The sequence below is a fragment of the Cynoglossus semilaevis genome, chromosome 20 (assembly GCF_000523025.1).
Source record: "Cynoglossus semilaevis isolate Cse_v1.0 chromosome 20, Cse_v1.0, whole genome shotgun sequence".
Taxonomy (NCBI): domain Eukaryota; kingdom Metazoa; phylum Chordata; class Actinopteri; order Pleuronectiformes; family Cynoglossidae; genus Cynoglossus; species Cynoglossus semilaevis.
In genome coordinates this window covers 12,852,482-12,879,079 of record NC_024326.1, presented here as the reverse complement: position 1 = coordinate 12,879,079, position 26,598 = coordinate 12,852,482, and the positions used below count along the sequence as shown (strand labels likewise).

General features: G+C 41.7%; 3 protein-coding genes across 4 annotated transcripts in view; 2 read left to right on the top strand and 1 right to left on the bottom strand.

Annotated features, from left to right (window-relative positions):
- Positions 1 to 5,675, top strand: part of nectin4b (nectin cell adhesion molecule 4b) — a 14,665-nt gene extending 8,990 nt beyond the window's left edge. Inside the window, exons 6-11 of one of the 2 annotated variants that reach the window (XM_025066168.1) lie at positions 2,132 to 2,283; positions 2,751 to 2,916; positions 3,050 to 3,125; positions 3,203 to 3,262; positions 3,762 to 3,965; positions 4,296 to 5,675. In XM_025066168.1, coding sequence (XP_024921936.1) covers positions 2,132 to 2,283; positions 2,751 to 2,916; positions 3,050 to 3,125; positions 3,203 to 3,262; positions 3,762 to 3,965; positions 4,296 to 4,559 — 922 coding nt within the window. In that variant the 3' untranslated portion in view covers positions 4,560 to 5,675. Of the gene's footprint in view, positions 1 to 2,131; positions 2,284 to 2,750; positions 2,917 to 3,049; positions 3,126 to 3,202; positions 3,263 to 3,755; positions 3,966 to 4,295 lie in introns of both variants that reach the window. The other variant, XM_008334948.3, reaches the window with a different exon arrangement.
- LOC103396737 (zinc finger protein 329-like) lies at positions 5,393 to 8,632 on the bottom strand. The gene is made up of 2 exons (XM_008334949.3): positions 7,919 to 8,632; positions 5,393 to 7,670 (listed from the first exon to the last, which is right to left on the bottom strand). The coding sequence occupies exons 1-2, from the start codon at positions 8,199 to 8,201 to the stop codon at positions 6,805 to 6,807; spliced, it is 1,149 nt and encodes a 382-aa protein (XP_008333171.1). The 5' UTR covers positions 8,202 to 8,632; the 3' UTR covers positions 5,393 to 6,804.
- A 565-nt stretch (positions 8,633 to 9,197) lies between these two features.
- tesk2 (testis associated actin remodelling kinase 2) lies at positions 9,198 to 25,950 on the top strand. Its single transcript, XM_008334950.3, has 13 exons — positions 9,198 to 9,643; positions 13,252 to 13,631; positions 13,817 to 13,936; positions 16,357 to 16,478; positions 17,756 to 17,804; positions 19,898 to 20,044; positions 20,592 to 20,674; positions 21,470 to 21,554; positions 21,657 to 21,740; positions 21,863 to 21,949; positions 22,073 to 22,211; positions 23,466 to 23,987; positions 24,375 to 25,950. Exons 2-13 carry the CDS (start codon positions 13,509 to 13,511, stop codon positions 24,626 to 24,628), a joined length of 1,815 nt encoding a protein of 604 aa, XP_008333172.1. The 5' UTR covers positions 9,198 to 9,643; positions 13,252 to 13,508; the 3' UTR covers positions 24,629 to 25,950.
- Positions 25,951 to 26,598: the final 648 nt, after the last annotated feature.

Genomic DNA, 26,598 nt, shown 5'->3' with positions numbered 1-26,598 from the left:
AACGCCTACACACAGGCCCACAACAAAGACGTGTGTGCGTGAACCTGTAGGAGGCGCCTCCTTCTGCCGGCCGGATTCAGCCTGGAATAAAAGCCGCAGTGTCATGTTGCACAATCCGCAGTGATTAAAAAGTGGAAGAAGAAAAAAAAAGTGCATTTTCACACGAGGGTGGGAGCGAGGAAGAGCAGGAGACGCAGCTAAAGCTTTTAATCATAGTGCCATGCTTTAAATATCACCGTAATACCTGGTAAAACACCGGGTCTGCACTTTAATTAGAGCCTGAGCCATTACAGCTGCCACTGTGCACACAGTCGACCAACACCAGTGCTGAGTGAAGGACAGTTGAACCGGGAGACCAGCTCCAAAAAATTCAGATTATTCAGGATTAAATCTTTTCAGCATCCCAGACCACGAACATGTGACGGAAAATCTCACTGTGTGGATGTGTCACTGTGTTTACCCCGAACCAGAACAAACTGGATTCAGCCGGTGTTGGTCTGACTCAGTGTTATTGATGGATTAATACAAATGTGATTCCATCAGAATTAAGACCAAACCCTGAGGTTTAAGGTTTTTCCCATAGACACCTTGTCCCAGGGCTGGAATCAAACCTTCAACCATCTCTTTGAAAGCCAGCTCTCTTGATTTCTGATCCACCAACATCACTGATGATAACATGGAAAACAACACATCATTATATTAACTAAGAAATGTATCATTTAAATAAATCACTGGAGTGAAAACAGCTACAGGTGCATCAGTAGATAATGAAAACATTTCCAATATTAATAAATATAAGTCTGGATGAAAGTCTGGAAATGGCTAATAATTATAATTGTATGTTTATCTTTGTTATTTGTTTGTATTTCTCGGCTTGTGTTAGTTTTTGTCAGTCAAACTTTAGCCACTTTTAGCACTAAGGTTGGCTCTCATATATTAGCAAGACCAGGCCATACTCTGGTCTGTTAAATTTTGTATAACTTTTAATGAACTTTAAAAAAAAAACTCCCACTGAGTTCCCACTCTGAGTTCAGTTACACTGAATAAAAAAAAGAATCATGAAGTTAAAGCCGAGTTTTAACGTGGGCTGAACTGAAGTCACCTCATCTGGATCCAGTTCAACCTTCAACCACAATCTCCGCCCGTGAGTCTCACTTAAAAAAGGGGAAGGGAGTTGTTTGGTGAGGCTAGGTGCGGTTCTGAGAATAGAAACGTGAGCTGGCTCCTGATCAGGGACCAGAGGAGCAGTTAAATAGATGCTCAGGCAGCAGAGTGAAACCTGGGGCAACCTGAGCCTCTCTGTGGACCTGCAGCTCCATTATGAGTCTGCTGATGTGTGGGACTGAGGACTGCAGCAACAACTACAGAGTTAGTTGACTTTTAGTTGTTCAAATATTGTCCTGTGCATTTGTCAGCTATGTCACATTATTTCTAAGGCGTTTTGGCTAGCTTTGAGCTACATCTCAGGTAGCACCTTAGCTACTTTTTGTTCATTGTCATTTATATCTATTATCTGTCCATCATTTTTTAGTAAACCTTTGTCTGTTTTTATGATATTATTTTGCCCAGTTCGTCCAGCTAATGTAGCATTATTGCTACATTAGCATTTTTTTTTCTGATTTTTTTTTTTGTTTTGCTTGATGCTTTAGAAGTTTGAGGGTTAAATGACTTTACCCGTTCCACCTTTACAAAAGTTACACCCTTGTCTGACTGTCGCCCACACCACAAATAACACTGTTGTTCACGTCTTGTTTTGTCCACAAACGTAAGACTATTAGATTAGTTTAATTTTAGAGATCAGCAGAGAAACCAGAACAAGCTCTCACTGGTTGAAACCAGTTCACCAGTCTTTATTTATATTTTAAAAAAAGTCTTTGTTTCAATGAATCCATTGTCAGTATAAATACATATCAATCTAGTAATTTAACAATGACGTCATCGTTTCCAGTCCAAAAACCTGAGCAACTGTCGTAATGGATTTCCCTGAACTGCGACACAGGCTCCACCTTTTCACTCATGACTTTTTTTCATTTACTTGAAACTGAGTGTTCTGTGTCGTTTTCAACAGTGAATCACTGTGTGACCCACATCTGAAAATTAATCACTGCTCTTTTCCTCGGACTCTCCTCAGGGAGGGCGGGGCTCTACCGGACGGAGTGACCGTGGTTGGAGGAAAGCTGCTATTTGGGCGGAGCCTCCGCATGAATGACACAGGGATCTACCAGTGTGTGGTCAAGAACAGTGTGGGCGTGGGGAAGACGGAGTACACGCTGGCAGTCACAGGTAAGTGTGTGTCACTGGTGGGAATTGATATAATTCTTCAACTGCTGATTTTTAGATAAAAAGACAAAGAAGAAAAAATATCCCGAGTTCATGTTTTAGTCTCCTGCCCTCTTGTGACATCGTATACGAAAGATCGTATACGAATCGTATTCTAAAGTTGTGTTTGTTCAATGGTTTCCCATAAATATTCTTTCACATATGAACACAAAATATTCAGGTTTTATTGAAGCATTTTGAGTCAAAAAAACACAAAACATATTACAAAATGTATATAATATAATGCCCTAATAAAGTGACTGCAAAGAGAAAAAAAAGGGCAGTTTCTTGCAATCACAAGACAAAGGTAAAACTAACTACATTTTATTTACAGATACTGTGCAAATCTGCCGCCCTCTAGTGGCGACGAGATGCATGAAGCGACCAAAGCTCAGTTTTTCTTTGTATTTTATTTTTTTGTGTGATCTCAGCAAAATCCAAACGAATTCTCAGCTTTGCTGACGACAACCTGCTGCTGATCATCATCGGTGCCTCAGCTGCAGCTCTGATCACGGTTCTGGTCGTCGCCGTCCTGCTGGTCAACCGCCACCATCGCCACAGGAACAAAAAGCTGGAGAGAGCACTCAGTGAAAAAACGTGAGTGGACCCAACTGTTTGAAGAGTAAAAATGTTCAACCTCAAAGACCTTGTATGAACTTCAGTTTGAACTTAACTTCTCCTCTCTGCGTTTTCCACAAAATCCTCCACATGTGCTGTTCTTGTTCCTCAGGGAAGAAATTAATACCCTCTCCAGACATGCCTCCTTCAGGAGGCTGAACTCAGTTAGCACAGACCCAAGAGTGCAGGTAAAAAACAAACGACACAGAATCTTTTTTTTTTTAATCAGATTTGTTTTTTAACATTTGTCCTGTTCTGTGTTCAGTCTGATGATTACTCCTCACTGAGAGTTGACAGCAGAATGAAAAGCAGCCAAATGTCACTGGTAAGTTTTTCACTCAGATAAATAAATATAAATGGGAATAATGGCACAGTATACACAATATACAAAAAAAAGAAATAAAAAAAACATATATTCATCAGAGAGTTCACATCAACACAGCAGCAGTGATGAAAGGCAGCTCCAAAAATTTTTTCAATTTTTCAAATGAAGATTTATGTTAGACCATGAAAATAAAGTCGAGGTTATTTTGAAAATGTTTTTATGTGAGTGTGTGATGGTAGAAAGAACCTTTCTCTGCACACACCTCTGTATCAAACCTTGGTTTCCTGTCGAACAGGTTGATCCTTTGTCTCTGAGGCTGCAGGTGTGCAGACATGTTTCCTCAAATCAATTATCATATCTGTGGTTTTTTAACAAACCCAACACTTTTTTATTAAAAGAATGAAACATTGTTTTCTTGTAAATGTCCTGTGAGGACGGCACGTGCTTCTTGTCCCCGTTGTAATTGTCTCTGGGCCTGGGGCCACTCCCACAGCTGCAGGAGAGACCCATCTACAAAGGCAGCCAGTCCACACTGGTGGACAAGTGGGGTCTTCCAGGGGGAGTGGACGTGGACGAACTGGGACGTCCTGTCATCTGGCAGGACGGCATGGAGAGCCTGAGAAAGACGGAGCTGGACGGGGAAAAAGAAGAGCGCAGGAGGAGGGTGGAGTCGTACCTGAAGAGCAACAGCAACATGTCACTGGTACGTCAGGGACTCAGAGTCACATGACATGTGATATTTGTATGATTGTTGTCTACACTGTTGTATGATGAGCACAAACGACAGTACCCTTAAAATATTGTACAACATTAACAAATAATTAAAAGAGTTTTTTCAGGTAAACACTGTCATTCTGTGTGCATTGCCGCCCCCTAGTGGACAGTGCTGGAACTCAAACTGGCCCTAGGTCCTAGCTCTAATTGGAAACTACTACAGTTTTCTGTTTTGTACTGAATGATTTGGGCCACAGTGAAACATCGTTGATCAGATTCTCCTTAATTCATGTTTTTATTTAACTGTTTGATCTGACAGGACTCTGGTCTTCCTTCATCCCTGGTTCCCCTGAAGGTTCAGCTGGAGGACGGTATGGGACCCAGAGAACCGGACCAGGTCCACCTCAAGGTGGGGGACTCTCCACAGGAGGAGCACGAGGACGAGGACAGTGGTGGCGGCAGCAGCAGCTCCTACCAGATCTCTGAGGCTCTCACAAACCACTTCTACTACAGTAATGGAGTCCTCAGACCCCGACCGCACTCGAACGCCATTCTACTGCACCCACGATCACAGATGATCTAGACCCGACTCCCGGCCCCCTCCGTGTGTGTTCCTGCAGTGATGACGATGACTCACTGACATCAGCAGAGGGTCGGGTTCTTCGGGCATCTCCCACAAGGCTTTGCTGCAGGGAAAAAACTGTAATATAAGGTTGAACTGGATTTTTTTTTGTCTTTAATATTTGTGTCAGAATTAGAACTGAGGGACAGGAAGTGACAGGGATGTCCGTGGGATGTAAAGACTCTTCTGGACCTGATGACATCTCAGTGTTTTCTGTTACTCTCCATTGAGCCACTCACATTTATTCACTCATTTATTTGCAACATTTTTTCTATAAACCTATGCTCGCATGCAACCAGTGCAGACACTAGGGGCAACAGAGACTCCACCGTGACATGTCAACCTGTCCAGGAGACTACAGGAATGTGGAATGGAACCTTCAACCCACTTGGACCTGCTTCAGCCTGGGCACCGGGTTCATGAGTCAAAGTTAAAACATTTTGTTCAACTTCTTCTTGACTTGGTCACTAAAGTGATTAATACAGTTTTACAGAAGATCCTCCTCCTCCAGGAACACAGCAACTTTGTCAAGGTTGGGATAGGACCACGAGTGGGATTGGACCAACATCTTTTGCTTCAGACAAGTCTCTGGAGAAATGTAACACTGCAGTACCAAGAATATACTTCCAAGGCAGGAGGAGAAATGGAGGTGTTTATCAGGGCGTCGGTCAGCGTTTACTGAGAAAACCTGTTTACGGTGTAAAAGTCCACGCCGGCCCAGGAGGATAAGGAGCGTTTCTGTCTTCAACTGTCAGAACCATGAACTCTTCAGCTGAGATGGAGCTGTGTATATGTTTGTGTATATGGTCGTGTATATAGTTTATACGTAAAGACAGAAGTACCCGGGCTGTTATTGCTCATTTAAGCATCTGTTAAAAATTTAGAGAAAATGAAAAACTTTTGAAGCTTTAAATTCTATTAACTTCTAACAGGAACAGCACAGAAGCAGAAGTCAAAGAAACACGTGGAGCCTTAATAGAAGCACAAAAAATGGTATCTGGGAATTTGCAAAATGTTTTTGTGAGAACTTGACGGGTGGATATTAATAGAATTAAAAAAGAAATCACAAAATCAATGATAGAATGAATTGAAACCTTGACTTTTTTTTTTGAGAAACCTGAGAGCCCTAAGAAACAGTTTAGTTTTCAATACAAACAAAGTACAAATGTTTGGTCACGACACAATCTTCTTTTCAAACTTTTCATCCAGTTTTCAACCATGTGACCTCTGCCTCTGTTAGTTCCACATCCACCTGTTACTGCCCCCAGCAGCAGTAATGCCCCAGTTTGCAAACAATGCTCCAAAGTGGGGCAGATCCTATCTTCAGTCCTGTTCAGGAAGGACAGAAACACCGGTGGTGTGGAGTCTGAACCAGCATGAAGTAGAACACAGTCGGAGAAATCTGGTCTTTGAATTTAATACAAATTTAATTAGTGTTTCACTTACAGTAAATCTGTAAAATCAGACCAATGATTAGAAGGGCTTTAACTGTAATGATGACACAGGTAAATGTAAAAAAAAATAATTCACACAAATTAATTCACACAAATGTTCAGAAGTTTGCAACAAGTAGCTTTTCCCCGCTTGTTTATTTTTTATTAAAGTTAAACACGAGAATTCAAAAGTTAGCTAAAATTATTAAAACCTCCACAGTTTTGTCAGTCTGCTACATTTTTTAATTTATATGAAAATACAGAGTAAATGTTAGTGACTCAAACTTAAGGCGGTTACCTTAAAGTAGTAGTAATAAATATACTGTTTTATTTGAATCAAGTCAATATTACCTTACTGTGATGCTAAAGTCCTGCTTAGTCAACAGGTGGCGATAGAAGCATTTTTGTAAAGCCTTGTCAACCGTGAAGAACTCCAGTGCACAATGAAATGTCTCCAGCATAAAAAAATATCACCTGAGATTTGAACACACCATTTATCACATTATCAGACAGGGGGCACAGCACCCAGTCGTGCCAGGAGCAACTGCAAGAGGTGTTCAGCAAGGCAAAGTGTTTTGTGTATTTGAGCCACGGAGGGGAAACTGCACTGATTTGTAATTGTAATACTTAAGTTGAAATATCAGTTTGGAGGAATTGCGCTGTGGAATTCAAGTTTTTCTAGATCTTGAGCAACATGTTCGCTTAGCTACGACTCCTATTTGTAAGTCACAGTGGACTGGAATTGACCCACACCATTTAAATGCATCATGACATCAGACCATATTTTGGGCCAAGGTTTCTTTGTGAGTCCGCTGGTGAGTGCGAAGGTTACTCCTCTGGGAAAAGCACTTGCCACATATGTCACAGGTGTACGGTTTCTCTCCGGTGTGAATGCGCTCGTGAATCTCGAGATGGCTGACACGATCAAAGCTTTTCCCACAGAACGTACAGATGAACCATTTCTCCTTAATGCGGTGACAACCTGCCAAGGCTTTTTGGATCTCTGGGTCGTGTAAGTAGATGAGTCTGCTGTTGGAGTTAAAGGCCGACGTGTTCTTAGTTGACGACTGTTTCTCAGAGAGGAATCTGAGCGACACTCCCCTCTCTGGGAGATTTGTTGCGTCTGGAGTCCGACTCGGCTGAGACTGGCAGAAAGTCAAAGGAGCCCTTAATTTGCCGGATGCACCTGGTTCCTTATTCTTCACACATCTGTCTGAATATCCTGTCTCTGACGTGTTGTCAAAAATATCTAAGGCATTTTGAATAAGTAGGATTTCTGAGTCCATGCTCTGGGACACCTGCTGGGGTTCAAACAAACAGTCTGAGGTGTCCGTAGTGTCGCTGTCCTCCACTGAAACAGAAGTCCACTGTTGAGTCTCCCTTCCTTCCTGGACCTCAGCCGACTGCTGGGTGAGGTCCATCTCACTGTGATGACAGTCAGATTCCATCACTTCCTCCACAATCTGGACGTCGTCTTCATCCTCGTCCTCCAATTTGACCATTAGCACTTTGTCATCATCATCCGTGTCACCTCCTTCAAACTGTTTCTCCTGTGTCTGAGCTGGTGATGGCGCTGTAACAATAGCTGTAACGTCGACCTCTGTGTTTTCAGTATTGGAACACAAGTGCTGAACAGTATCTGTTACAAAAACAACAGAGCAGATGCATTAATAACATTAATTATATATAATATATATATGCTGTTGAAAGAACTATCATCTGTACCCTACTGATTAAAGTTGTCAAGTACCGGTGTATGTTTGGTTATTTATTATTCTCTCGTTTGTTCTCTTATTGAACTTATTGGACTTTTTGTCCTTATTTGTTGTCGTATTTGTTCTTTTAAACGTTTACTAGGAGTCCATTAAAAAGGGTCGAATCTCTCACCGTCGCCGCTAGGCGGCAGCAGCTTGCTGTTGTTCTGCTCTCTTCTGGAGGTTGACGATGACAGCTGCAGGTTTGCGGTCTGAATCGGAGCGGACAGACGCTCGTGCTCCATCTGCTTTAACTTTTTATTCAGGGCTTCGATTTCACTCTGTCTTCGGCGTAGCTCGACCTGAAAAAGAGCGAAGCCGTCCTCCCATACCCTGCTGATCTCCAGCACCGCTGCCTGAGCCAGTTTCTCCATGATGGAGGTTAACTTGCTCTGAAAAGCCACGCCGTGGTCCATTTTGTCCCACAGCAGCGGTCGAGCTCCTCTTCTGCTCGCAGACCAGCCAGTGACTGCTCACGGAGACAAATCAGTCAAAAGTCAATGTTTATCTCGCCGAACTGTACTTTGGCGACGTTGTTTAGGTCCAAAACATGGAAGTACAACAAAATAGCAACCGGAAACGGAGCGCGTCACGTGATTCAATTTGTACGGCGTGTGGTTAGGCAAAAATATGGTCATACGATTTATTTATTTTAAGAACCGTGTATTAATAAAACTTTTGCTTTGAAATATTATTATTGTTAGTATGCTGTCTTCTTTTTCGGCAGAAATGAAGTGTAAACACATGTATTGGACCAAAGATATTTTTCTTCTAGAATAAATCACAAAAAACCTCAATCTTCTTCCTCCTATTTAATATTAATAAATAAAATCCACACGCCCCGAATGTTTAATATAGTGCATTGATACTCCAACCTATCGTCTCGCGTCCAACTATTTGCGAACATTTCAGCATACCTCCAAACCATAATATTAGCAGCAATTTGACGTTTGAGAGTGAGAAGTAATTCAACGTCTGAATAATATCTGCTGCCTAGTTTTGTCCACTAGATGGTGCTCTATGTCTGCGTGACCTCGTAACGTCCTCAAATCAATTACATTAACACATTTAATCTGTTTCTTTGTGTTGCTTCAGGAGTAATTTTGTCTCATCTTGAACTAAACTTTAAAAAAAAATCCGTTAAGCACTGTTAGAAAAGTTTTCAATGCTTTAAATAGCAAATGCTGCAAATTGTTTAACAATTAGTTTGAATTATTTTTCAACCCGTATTACACTTTATTCATTTTAAGTATATAGATTTTTTATTCCATTACTTTCTGCATGTAGTTTATCTAGTTTTGGTAAATAAAAATAGAACTTATCAAAAGGATGACGCGGAACTTAAAAAGCTGCCTTTTGATTGGTTCTCTAGTCCGTCAGTCTGATATGGGCGGGGTCAGTGGGAGTCGCAGTTTGGTGGTGATAGTGAGGAGACGACAAACAGAGAGCTGTCAAAGCCCATAACAGTCGTCTACCGATATAATGTCCCTGGCGTCAAAACAGAGACGGAGATAGGACCAAAAACAACACATGTACTTCTCCACGGAAACAAGGACGAGCTGAAAACACTTTAAAATCACTTTGTAGAGTTGTTAACCTGTGGGAATGTGGACTTTTCCTGCGTGGCGACTAAAAACGCAGGAAAAGTGTCGGTAGCAGCGATTCTAATGCTAATGCCTGTCAGCGTTAGCCCACAGTTCTGCTCGAGTTTTGTTGACAAACCGGTTAGTAGCTGAGATAACGGTGTCACAGATTTCCATCATTTATTTGTTCTTTTTTGTTTTTTCCTTCAGTTTGAGGCATGAAAACCAACTGTAGCTGTTGTATGTTTTCAAACGTCGGTTTGAAATAAAGGCAGGTAAGTCAGCTAAACTTTAATGAACAGTTAACAGCTAACAGTAGCCGCTAATCTTTCAGTCATTCCTTGCTTACTATTTCAACATGTTTCTTCCGTTACGACATCTTTATAACACTGGCTTCGGCTCATATGGGTTACACCAAGTTTCTTGTCGCAGTATAAACTCATTAAGACTCGTTGGTATCCAGATAATAAGCAGTTCCTTCTTCCACCAACGGTTCCTGCTCCATGGACTTAGTGTTCATTACTTTAAACCCCTGAAGAATGACAGGTATGCAGAGGCTTGTATATCATGGCACTTTATCAGGTGTAGATGCTCAGATAAGAGGCTGTTGACTTTTATTGAATGTGACCTTGTTCAAACACATGGCAGAGATTGGTCTTTCAGTGGACTCTCAGCTCACAGGAGAAAAGCAAACAGAAAACTAAACAGGTTTTCACTTGCCTCTATTTCAACACTGTGGAGAATCAGTGATTAGATAAAGTCATTACTCTGGAGTTTATGTCAAAAGGAATGGCAGGAATCGTTTTGTATGTGTTTTTTATCATTGCTCGTTTCACCCTCTCATCTGGAGCTTTCCCTTAGCACAGTTTCATTTCCACATCTGTGGGTTTTTTTTTTGTTTCTGTGCAATACAGTAAATACACTGACCTATGTTGTAGATTACTGCAGTTTTCCATGTTTAAATATGTAGGCTACATAACTTTTGAACCTAAATTGCTTAAATAATGTACATTATGTTATACATATTTTGTTCTATTTTCTCTTTTTTATTCTCATCGTCTATTCTACCACACTTCTTGTTCATTTCCCTAGTGTGATTTTCAAAACATTTATTCTAATATCAGCCCTTCTTTTTGTAAATATAGAAACCTGGCTGACTTCAGTTTTCTTTCTACATAAACTTCTTGCTTATACTTTTCACTCAAACACTTGATACTGGAAAATGTTTGGTCGACTTTTTTAAGTATGGACTAGGCTGTTTTTGTCCTTTTCATCAGCCCATGACTCCATTACTCTGTGCTTTGGCTGAATAAATAGGTCAGTGCTTTGCGAAGGCTAATCACTTTGACCTTTTGTGTTTATGTGCAGTGTACAGTAGTTTTTTAAAATGATATACAAGTAGAAAGAGTTGGCATGCTAAATACTAAATTAATGCTGTTAGTGTTAGATACTAACACTAAAGAAAAAAAAGGACATTATTTTCTCGAAGGGCTGATAACTTTGTTCTCCAGTGTTTGTGCTCTTCATTCAAACATGCACTAACAAATCATCTCTCCCTCAGACACATTTACACGCCCAGTTAATACCTCTTGCACTTCGGAGCCACTCCAACGTTAGCTCAGCCTATTATTATAACATCACTTTAGCATTGATTCATGGCTGACGTTTTCTATTAGCCTGTAATCCAGTGGAACACAGCTGCAGAGTGTACAGGCCCGCAAACTACTGTTAAAACATTTGGCCTGGAGCTGCTCTGGAGATCTCCCATCTGTTTTGGAGCAGCAGCAGCAGGCCACATTTTAAAGACCAGAAAAAGGCCGCCTTTTAGAATTCCACCCTTCTCCATGTACAGTCCCTTTAGTGTGGTGCTTTAAATACACGCTCTCCAGATACGGAGGTGTAGTTAAGAAACAAATATAGATAGAAACACTGTTTACGTTCTCTCTATTTCGTTGATTTATTTTTGGATTTTTGCAGCTTCCAGCAGTATTATGTGAATTTAATTGCCTTCAAACACAAACCTATGTTTCCTGCCATCTTGGTTTGTTTGAGGATATTTAAAGAGTTCTCTGCAGCATTGCTGGAAATGATTTAGGTATCAGAGCCTAACTGATGAAGTCCATGTTACATTGTAATTGCAAGGAAAGCATTGATTAAGAAAGTTAAGAATGTAAATATGTTGTAATCATACTGCCGTGCTTCTGAGAATTCTGTGTTGAAGATGGAAAATAAGTCACTTTTAAAAAAAAACACGTCATACGATTGGAATGTTCTTTTTCCCACGTGGTCTTAAGTTACATTTTACAGTTTACACCAGACTATTTTAAGTTTATACATTGAACACAAAACTGTGGAAACTGAGCAGCCTCGGTGGAGGTTTTTGATGGTTTCCTCTCGACGGTTTCGTCCTTGTTGTTGTCCCGTTTGTTGTCAGCGAATGATGGTGAATGTTGTCTGGGTGTAAAAGTGGGTGTAAAAATTCTTTTTGGCAGTTAGTTGACTGGTTTAGACCCGTGAGGATGATTCTTAACTGGACTTTACCCACCCACTGAGTCTTGGTGGAATAATGCTCTTGCTTAGGATCATTTACATGACTGGGATGTTAGTGTAGGAAGTTTATGTTTCGTCACCATCAGCTGCGCTGCACACTGATGTGGGTGTATGTAAATCAACTGTGGATTTTTACAAACTGACCTATTCTTGACTTTACAAAAGAAACATCCTGATAAAGTCCTTCTGCCTTCAGTCTGGTACTCACAGTGTTGGTTATGCTTGGCATAAGGACATTATATTTTTGTATGATCTATGCTGCCTTTCAGCACAACTAGAAAATAAAAATAGACGTTTCTGAAGGGTAAAATGAGAGATGATGATAGAAGCCTTTAAAGGATGTGGTTGAGTGACAGGACAGAGACTAGAATGTGTTCAGTACGACCACACTATCAAGCAGAGACGGTTTTGCTGGTGATGTCATGCTGCTGATGGACAACACATTCTGGCTGCTGTTGAGATTAAGATGTATATTGTGTGTATAATATCTTGCATTTGCCAAAGAAGTGTTTTACTGTCTCTTAGGAAGGCTGTATAAATAAGTCCTGAGTCACGGCTGGTTGTATGCTTTACTCAGGAATTATGACAAACATTTTACAACTTTCAAGCCTTACTCAGGAATAACAAACTAGGCTTGGAGTGTGTGTTACATCTGTTTTCGTTATGAATATTTGTGTGTTAATTGTTAATAAAATAAATCAATACAGTGCTGTATAATACCAACAACGAAGATCACACTGTGATGACACAGTCAAAGATGAATCATGGACTTTATAGACCTTTCTTTACTACCTGCTAAGCCAAAGGTCAGCCCCCCGCCCCACACACACACACACACACACCGCCCTCATTCTGCTCCATCGTCCAATCATCTGTGGGATTAATATCTGCTTGAACTCTTGGCTACTGTCTTGTGAAGTAAATTTAGAAGAAGCCAGAAAATGAAAGCTCCATCCAAACCTTTCCGTTGACCCCACGCTGCCTTCAGAGTCAGATATAAAAGCCACATTGTTTATTGTAGTTGTTTTTAGTATAAAGAAGGACCTTTAACTGCAGACCTCCTTTTCCTCTTCCTCTTTGTGCCCTGCTGATTTTGTTTTCAATGGCAGAAATGTCCTGGACCTGAGCCGTTTCTTGGCTTTTCTCCCGTGTCCAAACAATCGGCCACTATTACAGCCATTGTATTTTGGGCAGTTGAGCAAGTGTTTTAAATCATGTATTTGCATGCAGGAACCAACATTCTGTTACAGTCACTACAGAAGTCTGTATGCCAGTGTATCCTTGGTCAACACCATCTGAATGTATTTAAAACAGAATTCTTTTTTTTTTCTAGGTCTTGACCCATCACTCATCTGTCAAATATGTGACATCCCCCCCACTCTTTTGTAAACCACATATGTGTTTTAAAACAACTGAAGTCTATGGGTCTCACATATTTCCACCGAGGACTTAATCTGAGTGGATGTTGACGTTCTGTGCCGCCGTGGAACCATCGGCACCAGCAAAGGGACTCAGCGCTCCTGTCATGCAGGTACATCGCAGCACCACGCCCATATCACCTTCACTGCCATCACCATCCTCCACATCACCATGGACCGGAACAAAAGAAATTCCATCGCCGGCTTCCCAACACGACCGGACCGCCTCAGTGACGACAAGGACGCTTTCGGAGGGGTAGGGGTCAGCGAGATGGGCGGGGGCCCGACGCCACAGGTCAGTATTCCAGTTTGCAGTAGTAAACATTCAGTATATTTTACAAAAATGGCGGAACAGTCACGTAATAAATAAATATAGTTATTATATATAAATTATTTTTATATATAAAAATTGCTTCTGCATCACAGTTGATCATTCACCATGACAGTATGTGTTCAGTATGTGATGGTTATTTCCTTCAGGTGGGCAGGGTGTGGCCGTCATCATACAGAGCCCTCATCAGCGCCTTCTCCTGTCTGACACGCCTCGATGACTTTGCCTGCGAGTGGATTGGTTCTGGATTCTTCTCTGATGTCTTCAAGGTGGGCGGAGATCCGTCATAACTTTCCTTTTATGCCCTCTTTCTTTTTCTTTCCCTTAGTTTGCCGTTTCTTATCTTTCTTGCTTTTTTTTTCTTTATCGCACTTTTCACGTATCCAGACATGCACTCAGAAATCTATTGATTTTTTTTTTCTCTGTACATGACAAGTCATGCTGGTGTGTTACGCAGACATAAAACAACATTAACTTTGGAAGCAAGTCAATGCGATTGTTTATTAATGTATTTTAATGGCTGTATGAAGCCGAAGTAAATGACAAATGACATAGGATCTTTAGGAGTCTTTAAAGCATAAGATTTCAGGCTGATTAACCAACCATGTCCTGTAAGACTTTGTATGAAATGTGATCTGCTTGAGCTCTTGTCACATGGGTATGTACAGTAGCTCAGTGGTAGAGCGAGGTCCCGGGTTCAATGAATGCAGGAGTTAAATTAAATCCGTTTGCTGGTGTTGGTGATCCTGGCAACTGAATCAGTGATTTATGCTCATTCAATACCGACCTCTTTAATATGACATCACAGATGACTGATGAATAGCACAGCGTACTTCAAGGAGAGGAAAATGTGTCAAAGAAGTACAGAACAATGAAGGACCCTTTGATGGTGTGGGGGCTAATGAGTTAAGGCTTTTGAATGCGATGAAATTTGAAAAAAACAACAAAAAAAAACTCTGTAGGAGTGGAGAGACAGGTGCTGGAGAAGACAGAGTAGATGTTTCATCAGTAAAAAAAACAGACCAGAGATGAGAATCAGTGAGTTGAAAACAGAGCAGGTAGTGGGAAAAACCCAGTGGTGATGGTTCTGTGAAGGGCTCAGTGAGGAGAAGAAAGAGGGGCATCAGGGGTAAAACGAGATGGGGGATGTGAAGAGGAGTGAGGACTTGGTGACGGGGGGGGGGGGGGGGGGGGGGGGGGGGGGGGGGGGGGGGGGGGGGGGGGGGGGGGGGGGGGGGGGGGGGGGGGGGGGGGGGGGGGGGGGGGGGGGGGGGGGGGGGGGGGGGGGGGGGTGTTAGAGGAGGATAGACGGAGAGGAGGATAGACGGATGTGGGGGGTGGAGGCTTTCAGAGGAGTGGCCATCTGTTGTTTCTGCCGTCCTGTGGTGGAGGCCGCCGGCTCCTGCAGCCAGGCCTCTTCCCTTTGAACTTGAACAGAGAGATTTTTGTGTCCTTGTGGATGAGATGCAGAGAGACGAGCCGACACGGGGAGAGAAACACTCTCTGTGATCCTTTTAATTATCCTGCCATTTATACAACAGTTGATGCTTATCAAACCATTATTATTTCAAAAGTTGTTCGTAGTAATGCATTTGTCTGTAACCTACCACTGGTTCACAGTCGCATCCTCTTGTTTAACCAGTGGTCATGTTGTTGTTAAGGTCATGTTTCACTGATCTGATGCAGAAGCACGTATGTGTTCCAAACGTCTGCATGCATTTAAGGTTCTGGACTTGTATATACACAGCTGGATCATTCATGTCTTTGCAGGGGGCTGAAAATAAATAATAATAAAAAAACTGCATCATGTCAGGAAGTGAGTCAGCAAAGTTAGGAAAGTACAGCAGGCTGCAGCAGTTCACTGCTCTGTCAGTTTACAAACCCACTGTGGTTTCCAGGTTGACGTTTCCTCTTTGCATGAGTGCATTCAAAGAAAAGAAAAGTACCTGTTACTGTAGTTCTGAATTGAGATGCTGCCTATCTGAAACCCTAAGAGAGAAGGTCACTTTCTATTTTTAAAGACTGAGGTGATGTGGCAATAAAAAGAACATCTGTGGGAACGCTGCTAGTATAAACAAATAAAAAGAACAACATCATGGCACTTTGTTCTCAGAATCTCTGTATGTATAAGAAAACCAGTGCATTTTAAAAAGTAAACAATATTAAATATTTAGACAGAGAAGTTAAACCAAATATAATTAATTCAGGTAGTGTGTCAAAGACAGCATTATGTCATTGTATTTTTTACAGCTGAGAATGGGCTTTAAAATCTGTAGTAAATATTATCAAACTTTTTTATTGTAAAACAAGCTCAATAAAAGACTCATCTGTAGAAGATGAAGATGACGATGATGATGACAGTAATGTCATGGACGTGGAATCGAACCAGCCTCTCAGTGTTCAGTAATACAACATCGACTGTGTGTTTTTTGGACGGTCACAACTGTCAGTGACGGTCAGTTCTGACTGACCTCGTTTTGTACTTCTCTTTTTTTTGTGTTGTCTTCCGTTTCCTGTTGCTGTGCAAGGCACACACTTCTTTTTTTTCTTCTTTTTTTTTAAGAGAACATGTTTTCAAGTTTGCAAAAAGTTCAAGGGGCTGAAACGTTGAATTTCCCACAATTTCTTTGTATACTGTATACTGTATTTGCAAGATGTTAACCAACGTAGTTGTTCTTCTTCATGGCAGGTACGTCACCGGGCCTCGGACCAGATCATGGCGCTGAAGATGAACAAGCTGAGCAGCAACAGAGCCAACATGCTGAGAGAGGTGCAGCTCATGAACCGCCTCTCTCACCCAAACATACTCAGGTCAGTCACCCTCTGTTACACTGTGTTCTCTTTACATATACATTTTTTTCAAGGTCCTCATCATTGCATTAATAGAGCTCCACATGAAGTCATTTCCTGGAATACTGACCTTCTGTGTCGTACATTAGATTCATTTGTTTTATTACGTAATGTTACCACCTCAGACGTAATTCTCCTTTCACTTCACCAGCCGGTGGTTGTCGCCTGTTTCCTGTGGGGTTGGTTGGAAACTGTGTCAACCACAGAGCTTATTAACAATAGATTTTCTGAACCACCACCTCCGGTTAGAGTTGAACTTGACGCCTGGAGGCTGGGAAGCGAGGAGAGGCCTTCAGTCCACCAGGCGAAAGGAGAATATTTGATGAAGTTCGTCAAACAGGGCTCTGTGCTTTAACCAGAGTCCGTGAACCAACAGCATGAATATTTGACTGCTAATTGTTAATAAAAAATCAATACAGTGCTGTAGAATATTGATACGGTTTCGTGAGACGAAATGTTGTGGAATTTCAGTTTATCCATATTTTCTTACACCTTTACTGATACAGTGTTTCATTCATTCATTTTTATTTTGACCAATTTAAATGTTGAGATGTTTGAATTTGTCTCAACCCCCGGGGCGCAGCTCTTTTTATCCATCAATAACCTCTGAGGTTGTTATAATGCACAACATTGACACTTTATAAGGTTTGAGTTTTAGTTTCTACTTTTGTCTTGACCTAAATTTTTTCTTTCTCTCTGAAAAATCCATTGTCAGATTTGAGAGACATGGGTACATTCATAAACATGCACATACATAAGTTAACACACACACACACACGCACGCACACATACATGTTGACTGTCCATTACAATACCATCTTTGTGGAGAACATGCCTCCAGGATTGTGTGTCAGTCTGTGTGTTAACAGCCAGGCACTGAGGGGTCATTGTTAGACACGATCCGACAAGGACTCGTAAAGCTGACCTTTTCGTTGCTTGTGGAATCATGAGGCCGTCTGCAGGGCTCGTGTTAAGAGTTAGTTTATTTTAGTTAGTTAGTTTGTTGTTGTTGATGTTGTGCAGTAACAGCAGCAGCAGCACCTGAGCAGCTGTTATCCTCCTTTCTACAGACCCCCTCAGTTGTCACCTGTCTGACCTTGACGCTGGAAGTTACTACATATCTCCACTGAATGAAACAATGTTCATATACATAAAAAAAAATATATTATAATCCTCAAATTCATTAGTTCAGCAGTGAGCGTGTGCCTTCAACATCATGTCTCTGTGCTCTGTGTCAGGTTCAAAGGAGTGTGTGTCCACGAGGGCCAGCTACACGCTTTGACAGAGGTACGTAGACACGCAAACACACAACATTGTATATTAAAAGTTCAGACAATGGCCTCTGAGAACAGAGCGTCTCCTGTCCACCCACACCCTCCTAATGAACATGTCCTTTGCAAAAATGATGCTTCTGCACGCTGCTGCTATTTACAGGTGAATGTCATGTTGTCCAATAATACGACACGGGGCCCAGGCCACACTGTTGCTGAGGGAGAACAAAAACTTCACGACATAAGACTTAGCCTGTGAAGAAAGAATGCTCTGTAGAGCTGATGTGAAAGACACACATGTGCACCATTACAGTCCACGGTCAATGTGCCGATTGTAGCCCCGGCCAACACAGACAAACAGCAGCTCTCTGCAGTTCTGCGGAGGGGAACACATCTTTAACCAATGGACACACTCCTCTGGTCCGACTCAATCCTGGTATTGTGAGACTCCTACATGAACGTACATACGTGCACGCTGCGGTTGGTCCTGTTTTCTGGCTGCGGCGTAAACAGATCTCGTTGTGTGGTGTCAGGACTTGTGTGAGTGTGAGTGCTCCGACCCTGGTACCAGCCCCCGTGATGTTTTGTTACCTGACCCCCACCTTGGGTTTTAACTGCTGGGCCACTGAATACCTCCGGTTATTCACTTTCTCTTCTGTGCAGACGTGACGTGTTCTGTTTCCAAACGATCCAAGTGCAGTTTATTTATTTATTTACTTTTATTGTGATGTTTGTTAGCTGATGTGAAGGCACCTTAGAGTCTCTTATTCTGAGGATTATTACAAAAACCTCAGGAAGAGAAAAAACTGGTGTTGACAAATATCAGTGTTATTACAACATCTGTCTCTAACTTAGTCAGTAATACCAGGGGTCTGAAACCCGTGGCTCCAGAGCCACAGGCGGCTCTTCAGCTCTTTTGCAGTGGCTCCCTGTGAGATTTGAGGTCATTTGGTAGTTTGTGAACAGACCAGATGTCTGGTTTTTGTTTTTCCAGACAAAAACAGTCGTGACTCGTACATCCAATCGCCTGCAGTCATTGTGCACCATCTGACTTATCACTGATTTCAGAATAGTCATTGTCATTGTCTTCTTCTGGACATACAGTATGTACTAAAAGGATGTAGTACCATATACCTGAACTACTTAAAACTTCATTCACGGCTGTATCACTTTCATTTAAATGTTTTCACAGCTCTTGGTTGAATTTTATTTGGTGGTAAAATGGTGAGTACTACTAGTCCAGTACTAGTCCAATACTAGTCCAATTATTATTCCAGCTACAGAGGGAGTCTTCAGTTGTCATCAGAAAACAAAGGTTCTTTTGTTCAGGTCTTTCCAGGATTTTACTGAGAAGGAAACAGAACAACCTCCACTACAGTCGTATGGTTTTCATTTACTCTGCGTCCTCTCTTACACACAAACACGCTGAGGAACCTCTGCACTTCACACATGTGCCGTGTCAAGTAATCAGAACCTCTAAGAATAGGATGAGATGAAATCCAGGGGAAAATGGCCTGCCTGTAGAAGAGGCTCTGATTCAAACACAACCCCCATTCTGATCTTTTTTTTTTTTACGGAACCACATGAGTCACACTTTGAACTGGCGGTGCATTAGAACTATTGGCCAAGGCTCGTGTCAGTGTGTGAGTCAAAGCAGCTCCATCGTGACTTTGAGTGACACGATGAAGTAGAGAAGGAAGTGAGCTGTAATTGTTTCCAGGTGACCAGATAACAGATGTTATGACTGACTCTGCAGCTACTGAGGAATTTGTCTGACAAATCCTCTGATCCTCTGGTGTCGTGGATGTATTTGATGATGATTTACTCAAAGTATTTGACCTTAAACAATTGAAGTTATTGTGCAGGTTTGTGGTCCTTGTCATAATTTATAACTACAAATTAGAGCTGACAAACCATTCAAACTTGAAAATCTGATTAATCACAGAGTAGCTGTAGAATAATCCTGATTAATTGTGATAAATCAAGATGATAAATTAAATAATTTAATCTGTAATTGTGTTAATGAAATGAATGAATGTGTTGATTTTGTCAGCTTGTTGGACTGCATGCTGTTGGTTCACGTCGTCTCTGTTCTCTGCCTGTTTGCAGTACATCAACGGTGGAGACCTGGAGCACCTTCTTGACAGCAACACACACCTGAGCTGGCCCACCAGGGTCAAACTGGCCTCTGAGATCGCCTGTGGTCTGGCCTACCTTCACTCTAAAGGCGTGTTCCACCGGGACCTCACCTCCAAGGTTGGTTTCAAGACCCCATTGTTCATTAAAGCACCTGAATAGAAACCAGACTTCAAGTCTGCTCTTGTACGATATATACAGGATAAACAAGCTGCTCTATTCAGACGTGTACTGACAAGAATCTGGCGTTACGATACATATTAGGATTCAGGTGTGACTGAGACACAATGATGACATTTGTTACAGCAAATCAATTAACAGCCAGACAGGAAGCAGCTGGTTTGGTTCAGTGTCTTGTGTTCTGGTGTCAACTCCCCTTCACTGATGTTGTCCCTGGAAGTCAGTGTCTGTCAGTTGTGCAGCGTGAATGCTCTGCAAACCCAACTGTCATGACATTCATGCTCATGTCTGCAACAGGAGTGTCACTACATTTACTGCAGCCTGCAGAGGAAGGTCAACAGTTCCTGTTTTCTCTGCACGTACACAGAAGTGTGATGTGCAGTGAAAAAACAGTGAGGGTTGAAAGGTTATCTATGGTAATTCAACTGATGGCCCTGTTGCAGCTTCCTTAATTTTGATTGTCTCTGTGATGATTTTCTTTTTTCAGAACTGTCTGATCAAATGTGACGACAACAACTACACGGCCGTAGTTGCAGACTTTGGACTGGCAGAAAAGATCCCCACTACTGTGTAAGGACCTCTTTAAATAGAACACTTCACAGCTGTGTGGTGATTAATACTATTTGTTTATTGATTACTCACTCACTCACCATTTTTGTGTTGCAAATGACGTGGTTTTCTCTGGTTTGACTTTTACTGTTTATTACATCAGAGGGTTTTTTTGTCCAAAGCAGCTGTTTTCACAGAAACACTTCTTCACCAGCTGCCAACGCACACAGTTGGTGTGTGACTGATCAGCACAGTCGTGCACGTCACAGTTAAAAACCCCCCAATGGTTTTTTTTTGTTTGTTTTTCTCTTCCTGTGAAAACCACACTGAATATTTGAACACGTCACTCAGAAGAAAATCTAATCACATTGTTTGTTTTCTGGATTCCTAACAAGGACAATTAAACGGATGATTAGGAAAAGTGAGCTGCTAACAACAGCGTGATGGCAAACAATTACACACACTTCACACGGGTGTATTTTCTGCTCTGTGGTTGTCACATTCTGAAGCGTCTGCAGCGTGGCTAATGGGATCTTTAGTCTATAACGTCGCTCCCACACAAACTAGCTTCTAAGGACCAATAAACATTACGAGTGAAAGTTCTCTGGGCAAAGCCACAGAGAATGAACCTTGTAAAAATACTGTGCGAACAGTTGTGTACCAGGCTGGAAAGATTCTGGCACATTTGTAGCAATCTTTAACCGATTCACGATGTATTGTTACATCCCAACTCCGAGCCTTTTCTTTGTTCTACTTCCTGACTCATATTCACTATGACTGGGGTTTTTTTTGTTCATCCTTTGTCTCTGTCTTTAGTGCTGAACGTGAAAAGCTTTCCGTGGTTGGTTCTCCTTTCTGGATGGCTCCGGAGGTGCTCAGAGATGAGCCTTACAATGAGAAGGTAAAGTTCAATTCCACAGGGCCAATCATCTGTCTGTAATGTATTTTACATTTTAAGAGCCTGCGGTTCTTCTCTCCTCTCTTCCTGTCTCTGTATTTCCAGGCTGATGTCTTTTCATACGGAATTGTCCTGTGTGAGATCATTGCACGAATCCAGGCAGATCCTGACTACCTTCCCCGCACGGAGGTACCTGCTCCTCTCACTTCACTGCCAGTCTGTGAAGCTGTAATACTGCATACAGTACTGCATATATTACTGTATACTGCAAATCCATGTTTACCATTTAAAATTGTATATCAATAACGTAGAACTTCGGCCTGGACTACCACACGTTCCAGCACATGGTTGGAGACTGTCCGCCTGATTTTCTTCAGCTGGCTTTCAACTGCTGCAACGTGAGTTCACTGCTTCCTTGTTTTTTTCACTCTTTCATGTGTCGGCTTCGTGGGTCAGAGCCACTCACAGCTGAGACTGGTCAGCAGAAAAGGCTGAACACTCTCTTTTTTTTCCTCCTCCAGATGGACCCTAAACTCCGCCCATCTTTCACTGAGATCGTCAAGTACCTGGAGGAGAATCTCGCACGCCTTAAAGCCGAGGAGGTGGAGCAGGAGTGTGTCCAGCTGGACGGAGACAACGACATAACGAACATCTCTAAAGGTAACACTGAGTGAAGTTTGATGAAGACCACTGAATGGTTTATAGCAGTGATCATCAACTGGTGGCCTGTGGGCCAAATCCAGCCCGTCGAACCATTTATGCCGCCCATGACTGGATTCCAAAATAGACATCAAATAAAATGTGATTTTTATTTCATATTATTTCAGTCTCTGGCCTCCAAGGTACATGGCCCTAAAATGAAATATATTCAGTCCATATACAGTGAAGTAAATATATATTTTGTCTGTGTAAGTAGATCAGTTTGACCTGGTCTGAAGAAAAGTAGCTGCCAAGGCACAAAAGTGTGGAGAGCCCAGCTTTAAGGGACAGTAGAGACTCCATAACAAATCTTTATAGTCACAGAGGTCAATCTGTCAGAGGTAAACACTGCACTTTAAGATACTTGATCCACACAGGCCCAGGTTCCAGTTCTAAATTGGTCCAGTGTTCAGACGCCTGCATGTCAGACGTTCATGGAGACACTGATGGTTTTTATTCCCTCTGGATGAGAATATGTAAATAAGGGGAAGGTGAAGATTTGATGTCAGAGTGTGGATTACCCTTGACAAGCGTGTGTGTGTTCTGTTGTACATCACAACAAAGCCAACAAAATACACCGTAAAACACAGTCCGATCCTGTTGATATAAGAAGAATTGGTGGAGCGGCTGTAGTGAAAACCTGGAGTGGATTTGACTCTTTGTCTACTGTCAGTTACAAACTGTTCTGAACATCTGACTCCACTTCTCTGTGCGTCTCCACATATTTGTTTACTTCTGTGAACAAACTTTGTTTCTCAAGTGTAAGCATTTTCTGGAAAGCCACATCCTAAAAACCACGTCCAACATTTAAAGTGTTATTCTTTCCATGCTAATGATCAATGTTATGACAACTGCTATTGTTAATGTGATTTAAAAATCTATTTATAAAAAGCAAAATGAAAAATTGTTTTTTTAGGGACTTACAGCTAAGGACTGAAGGAAAATCTATTCCTGCACTGACACCTACTGGTTAACTCGAAAATAGTAAAAAAGTGTTGAGAATGTTTTCTCTAAAACTCCTAGAAACCGTCTGTATTTTTAACACACCTTGTTGTCAGGACTTCACTCGTTGTTTTCATGTTTAAACCCCATTAATTTACACAAAAAAAGTTTGGTGAATGAAAAGCAAAAGCAAAAAAAAAAGTTGAAAAAAACTTTAAAAGGTTTAATTGTGGGTGAGATCTGATTTGTTTTGTTTCTGTCTTCTTATTCCAGTAGAGAAAATCCAGGGTTTCAAGAGAACAAACCCTCTTAGTTTCCCCGACGACAAAATCCCACCTAAATCGCCCCGCCCCCGACGAAACATCTGGCTCAGTCGCAGCCAGTCGGACATCTTCTCCTGCAAACTACTGAGAAAAGTCAACATCCAGGACCCCTACTACGACCCCCCCACCGCGCAGCGATCCTGCAAAACCCACAAAATCAACCCGTTCACAGCTCGCGAAGACCTGTGTGGAGGCAAGATCAAGTTCTACGATGTGCCCAGCAAGTCCGTCTTCTCGTTGGTCTTTGACCTTCACTCGCCCCCGGGGAGCGCCTTCAGTAACCAGCCTCCTGCCACAGCGCTGCAGGAGACTTCGTTCTACTGGCAGCAGCTGCCGGGACGACAGTGTCACTCTCTGCCGGTGTCGCCCCAACTGCCCCGCTCTGAGGTCTTCAGTCTGGCTGCTGTCGTGAGCTCCAACAACAACGGTTCTCTCACCTGCAACTCAAGCCAGGTCTCCACAACACTGACAGGTCAGGTGACCAATCAGGACGTGTTTTTAGTCCAAGAGGTTTTCTTCAGTCCTTCACTGAAGATGAAGGTTTAGTGCAGACGTTTTTAAAACCAAAATATTTCTCCCTCCCAACTCCAGCAGCACAGGATTACTGTTATTGGTTAGTTTATCATCCAAAGACACCCTGTACAATCAACTAGTACTACAAATAGTACTTCAACTCTGAATGTTTATCAAATGAGTGGCTAACTTAATGCACCCCAGGTCCTAACCATAATCCCACATTAGAGTTGAACCCATGTACCAGGGGTGTCACACGTACCACTGTTTGATTTAGTGTAAAGAGCTGTAAACCATATTTATCTCTTTATTTATCTCTTTTATCTCTTTTTTCCCTGTGACACAGGACTGACTGGAACCGACGTCCAGAGGTCAGGGGTCAGCATAGACAGCAGCTGGGCGAAGAAATTTGTCGTGGTTGAAATCCCACCTTACTGCGGCCCAAGGGGAGGAGGAAGAGGAGGTGACAGCAGCGACGACTTGTCTGGGGAGAGCTGGACTCCAATGGTCTCCTGCAGTGACAGCAGCGAGGTCATGGACTGCTCCTGCAGCCAGGAGGAGAAAGGAGGAAGAGGGGGGGCGGAGCACTGCTCACTGTAATGAAGAAATGAGGCAGCGAAACGTGTTCTCACCTAATACGCTCAGAACTGATACAACAGAGACACGTCAGCCTCCTTGACCTTCTGACCCTTAACGTGATGACGATAAAGTGCCCGAAAGTATGTACTGTCAGATTTACTGATGCTTTTTGGAAACTTTTTTAGGAAAACAACACAACCAGAGGAGATAAAGCACTGCATTGTTTTTCTGTCCCACGTCGCAGGTGTGAAAGACTTCAGGTAACACATCCACGCAAACAGGTTTTCTCTCCACACTCAGACACTCAGTATAGAGATTATTTTTGAAAAAAACAAACGGTTGTTTATATTTAGTACTACGAGGTGATGTAGAATATTGTTCTCTTTAAGGTTTTTGTAAATACTGATTTGTGTCGTGTCTGTAGCTGGAGTGACTGGTCCTTTGTATTGTTTGTGCAAAAATACTAAGAAGAGGTTTTTGTTGGTTATTTTTTTTATCATAAACCTGGGTTTGAAACATGATGTAAGAGGTGGAATTCTCCTCTGAGGTCATTTCACCAAACATCCAGGAGTGACTGTAAAAGCATCAGCAACCATTTACACTAGCAGTGAAGACTGAACATGTAACTCTGTAGAAGCTCAGGAGACTTTATTAGTGAGTCATCATCCTTGAGAGGTCATTGGTTCAATACTACTGTACTATTTGGTGTTTACATGGAGTTCTTCCTCCATCATTCCAAAACAAATATTATTTAGTTAATTATTCACTCTAAATTTACCTTAAATATAAATATTTGTGTGAATGGCAGCCTGTCCAGTGTGTAATCCCACTCCCACCTGATGACGACCACGTTTTGCTCCAGACCCATCACGAACAGTAAACCACTGTTTCTCGACACACACTAATCCATAAATAATTGCAATACGTTGTATTTGACCTTCGACTTCCTGTTTGATCACAGCGGTGTGCTACTTCCTGCACTTCACAGACGAAAATGCAAGCTCAGTCACTTATAAAAAAGGTTATTACCGTAATAACTCCTGGAGGTTTGGAGTTAGCCTCTTCTGAAGCACTCGTCCGTGAACAGTTGTTTCCGCCTCAGTCTGACAGGACCTAACTCCACCTCACTTCTTTACTATGCAACAGACGCATCAAGGTTTACACCACAGTGTTTCACAGGATGAAATACCTTATTTGATATTCAAGAGAAAACATTTTTAATGTCTTACCTTTGTATAGTTCGTGTAAAAAAAAATACTACCTGTCTTTGATGGTTACAGACTGAGATGATGTTTTTGGTCTTTGTTTTATGCTGAATGATTAACAAAGCTTTTTTGAACTTGTGTTTTTGAACTCTTCATCTTTTTTGGTTAGCAGGAATTTGTTACTACTGATTTCAGTCGATGGCAGCAGGTGGCAGACGCAAGGTAAAGGAGACTAAATATTGTCATTATAACATTTTAAATTAATGTCAGGGTGTAAGTACATCCGATTCACCGCCTGAGGGAGCCAAAATATCACCTGCTGTGTGTCAAAATTGTAACTTATGATACAACTTTTCTTCTCATCTCTGCAGCTTTCATCCTTGTTCTCTCCTCGCTCCACCTTCACACACAAATACAAACGTTTTTTTTTAATTGTTTAATTCATTAAGTATATATATATTTATATAATAAATTAAGTGTAACCAAAATTTGATGTTTTATGGACCAGAGTTAAAACCATATTTTAGAAACACTAAGACCTCATGTAGGAGGCAAAGGTAAGTAGTTGGAGAATAACGATGGAAATTAAAAAAAACCTCTCTCTGGTTTTAAACGGAAAACAATCAAATTCTACTACAAACTACTCATTGAATTAGAAACTTTAAAAAACCACAGTCTAATGAATGTGTAGTGATATTCTCCACTTCTAAGAACTTAAACGTAAAAAAACAAAACCAATGTTGCTCTCGTCATCACATTAATGTCAAATCAGATATGAACCAAAAT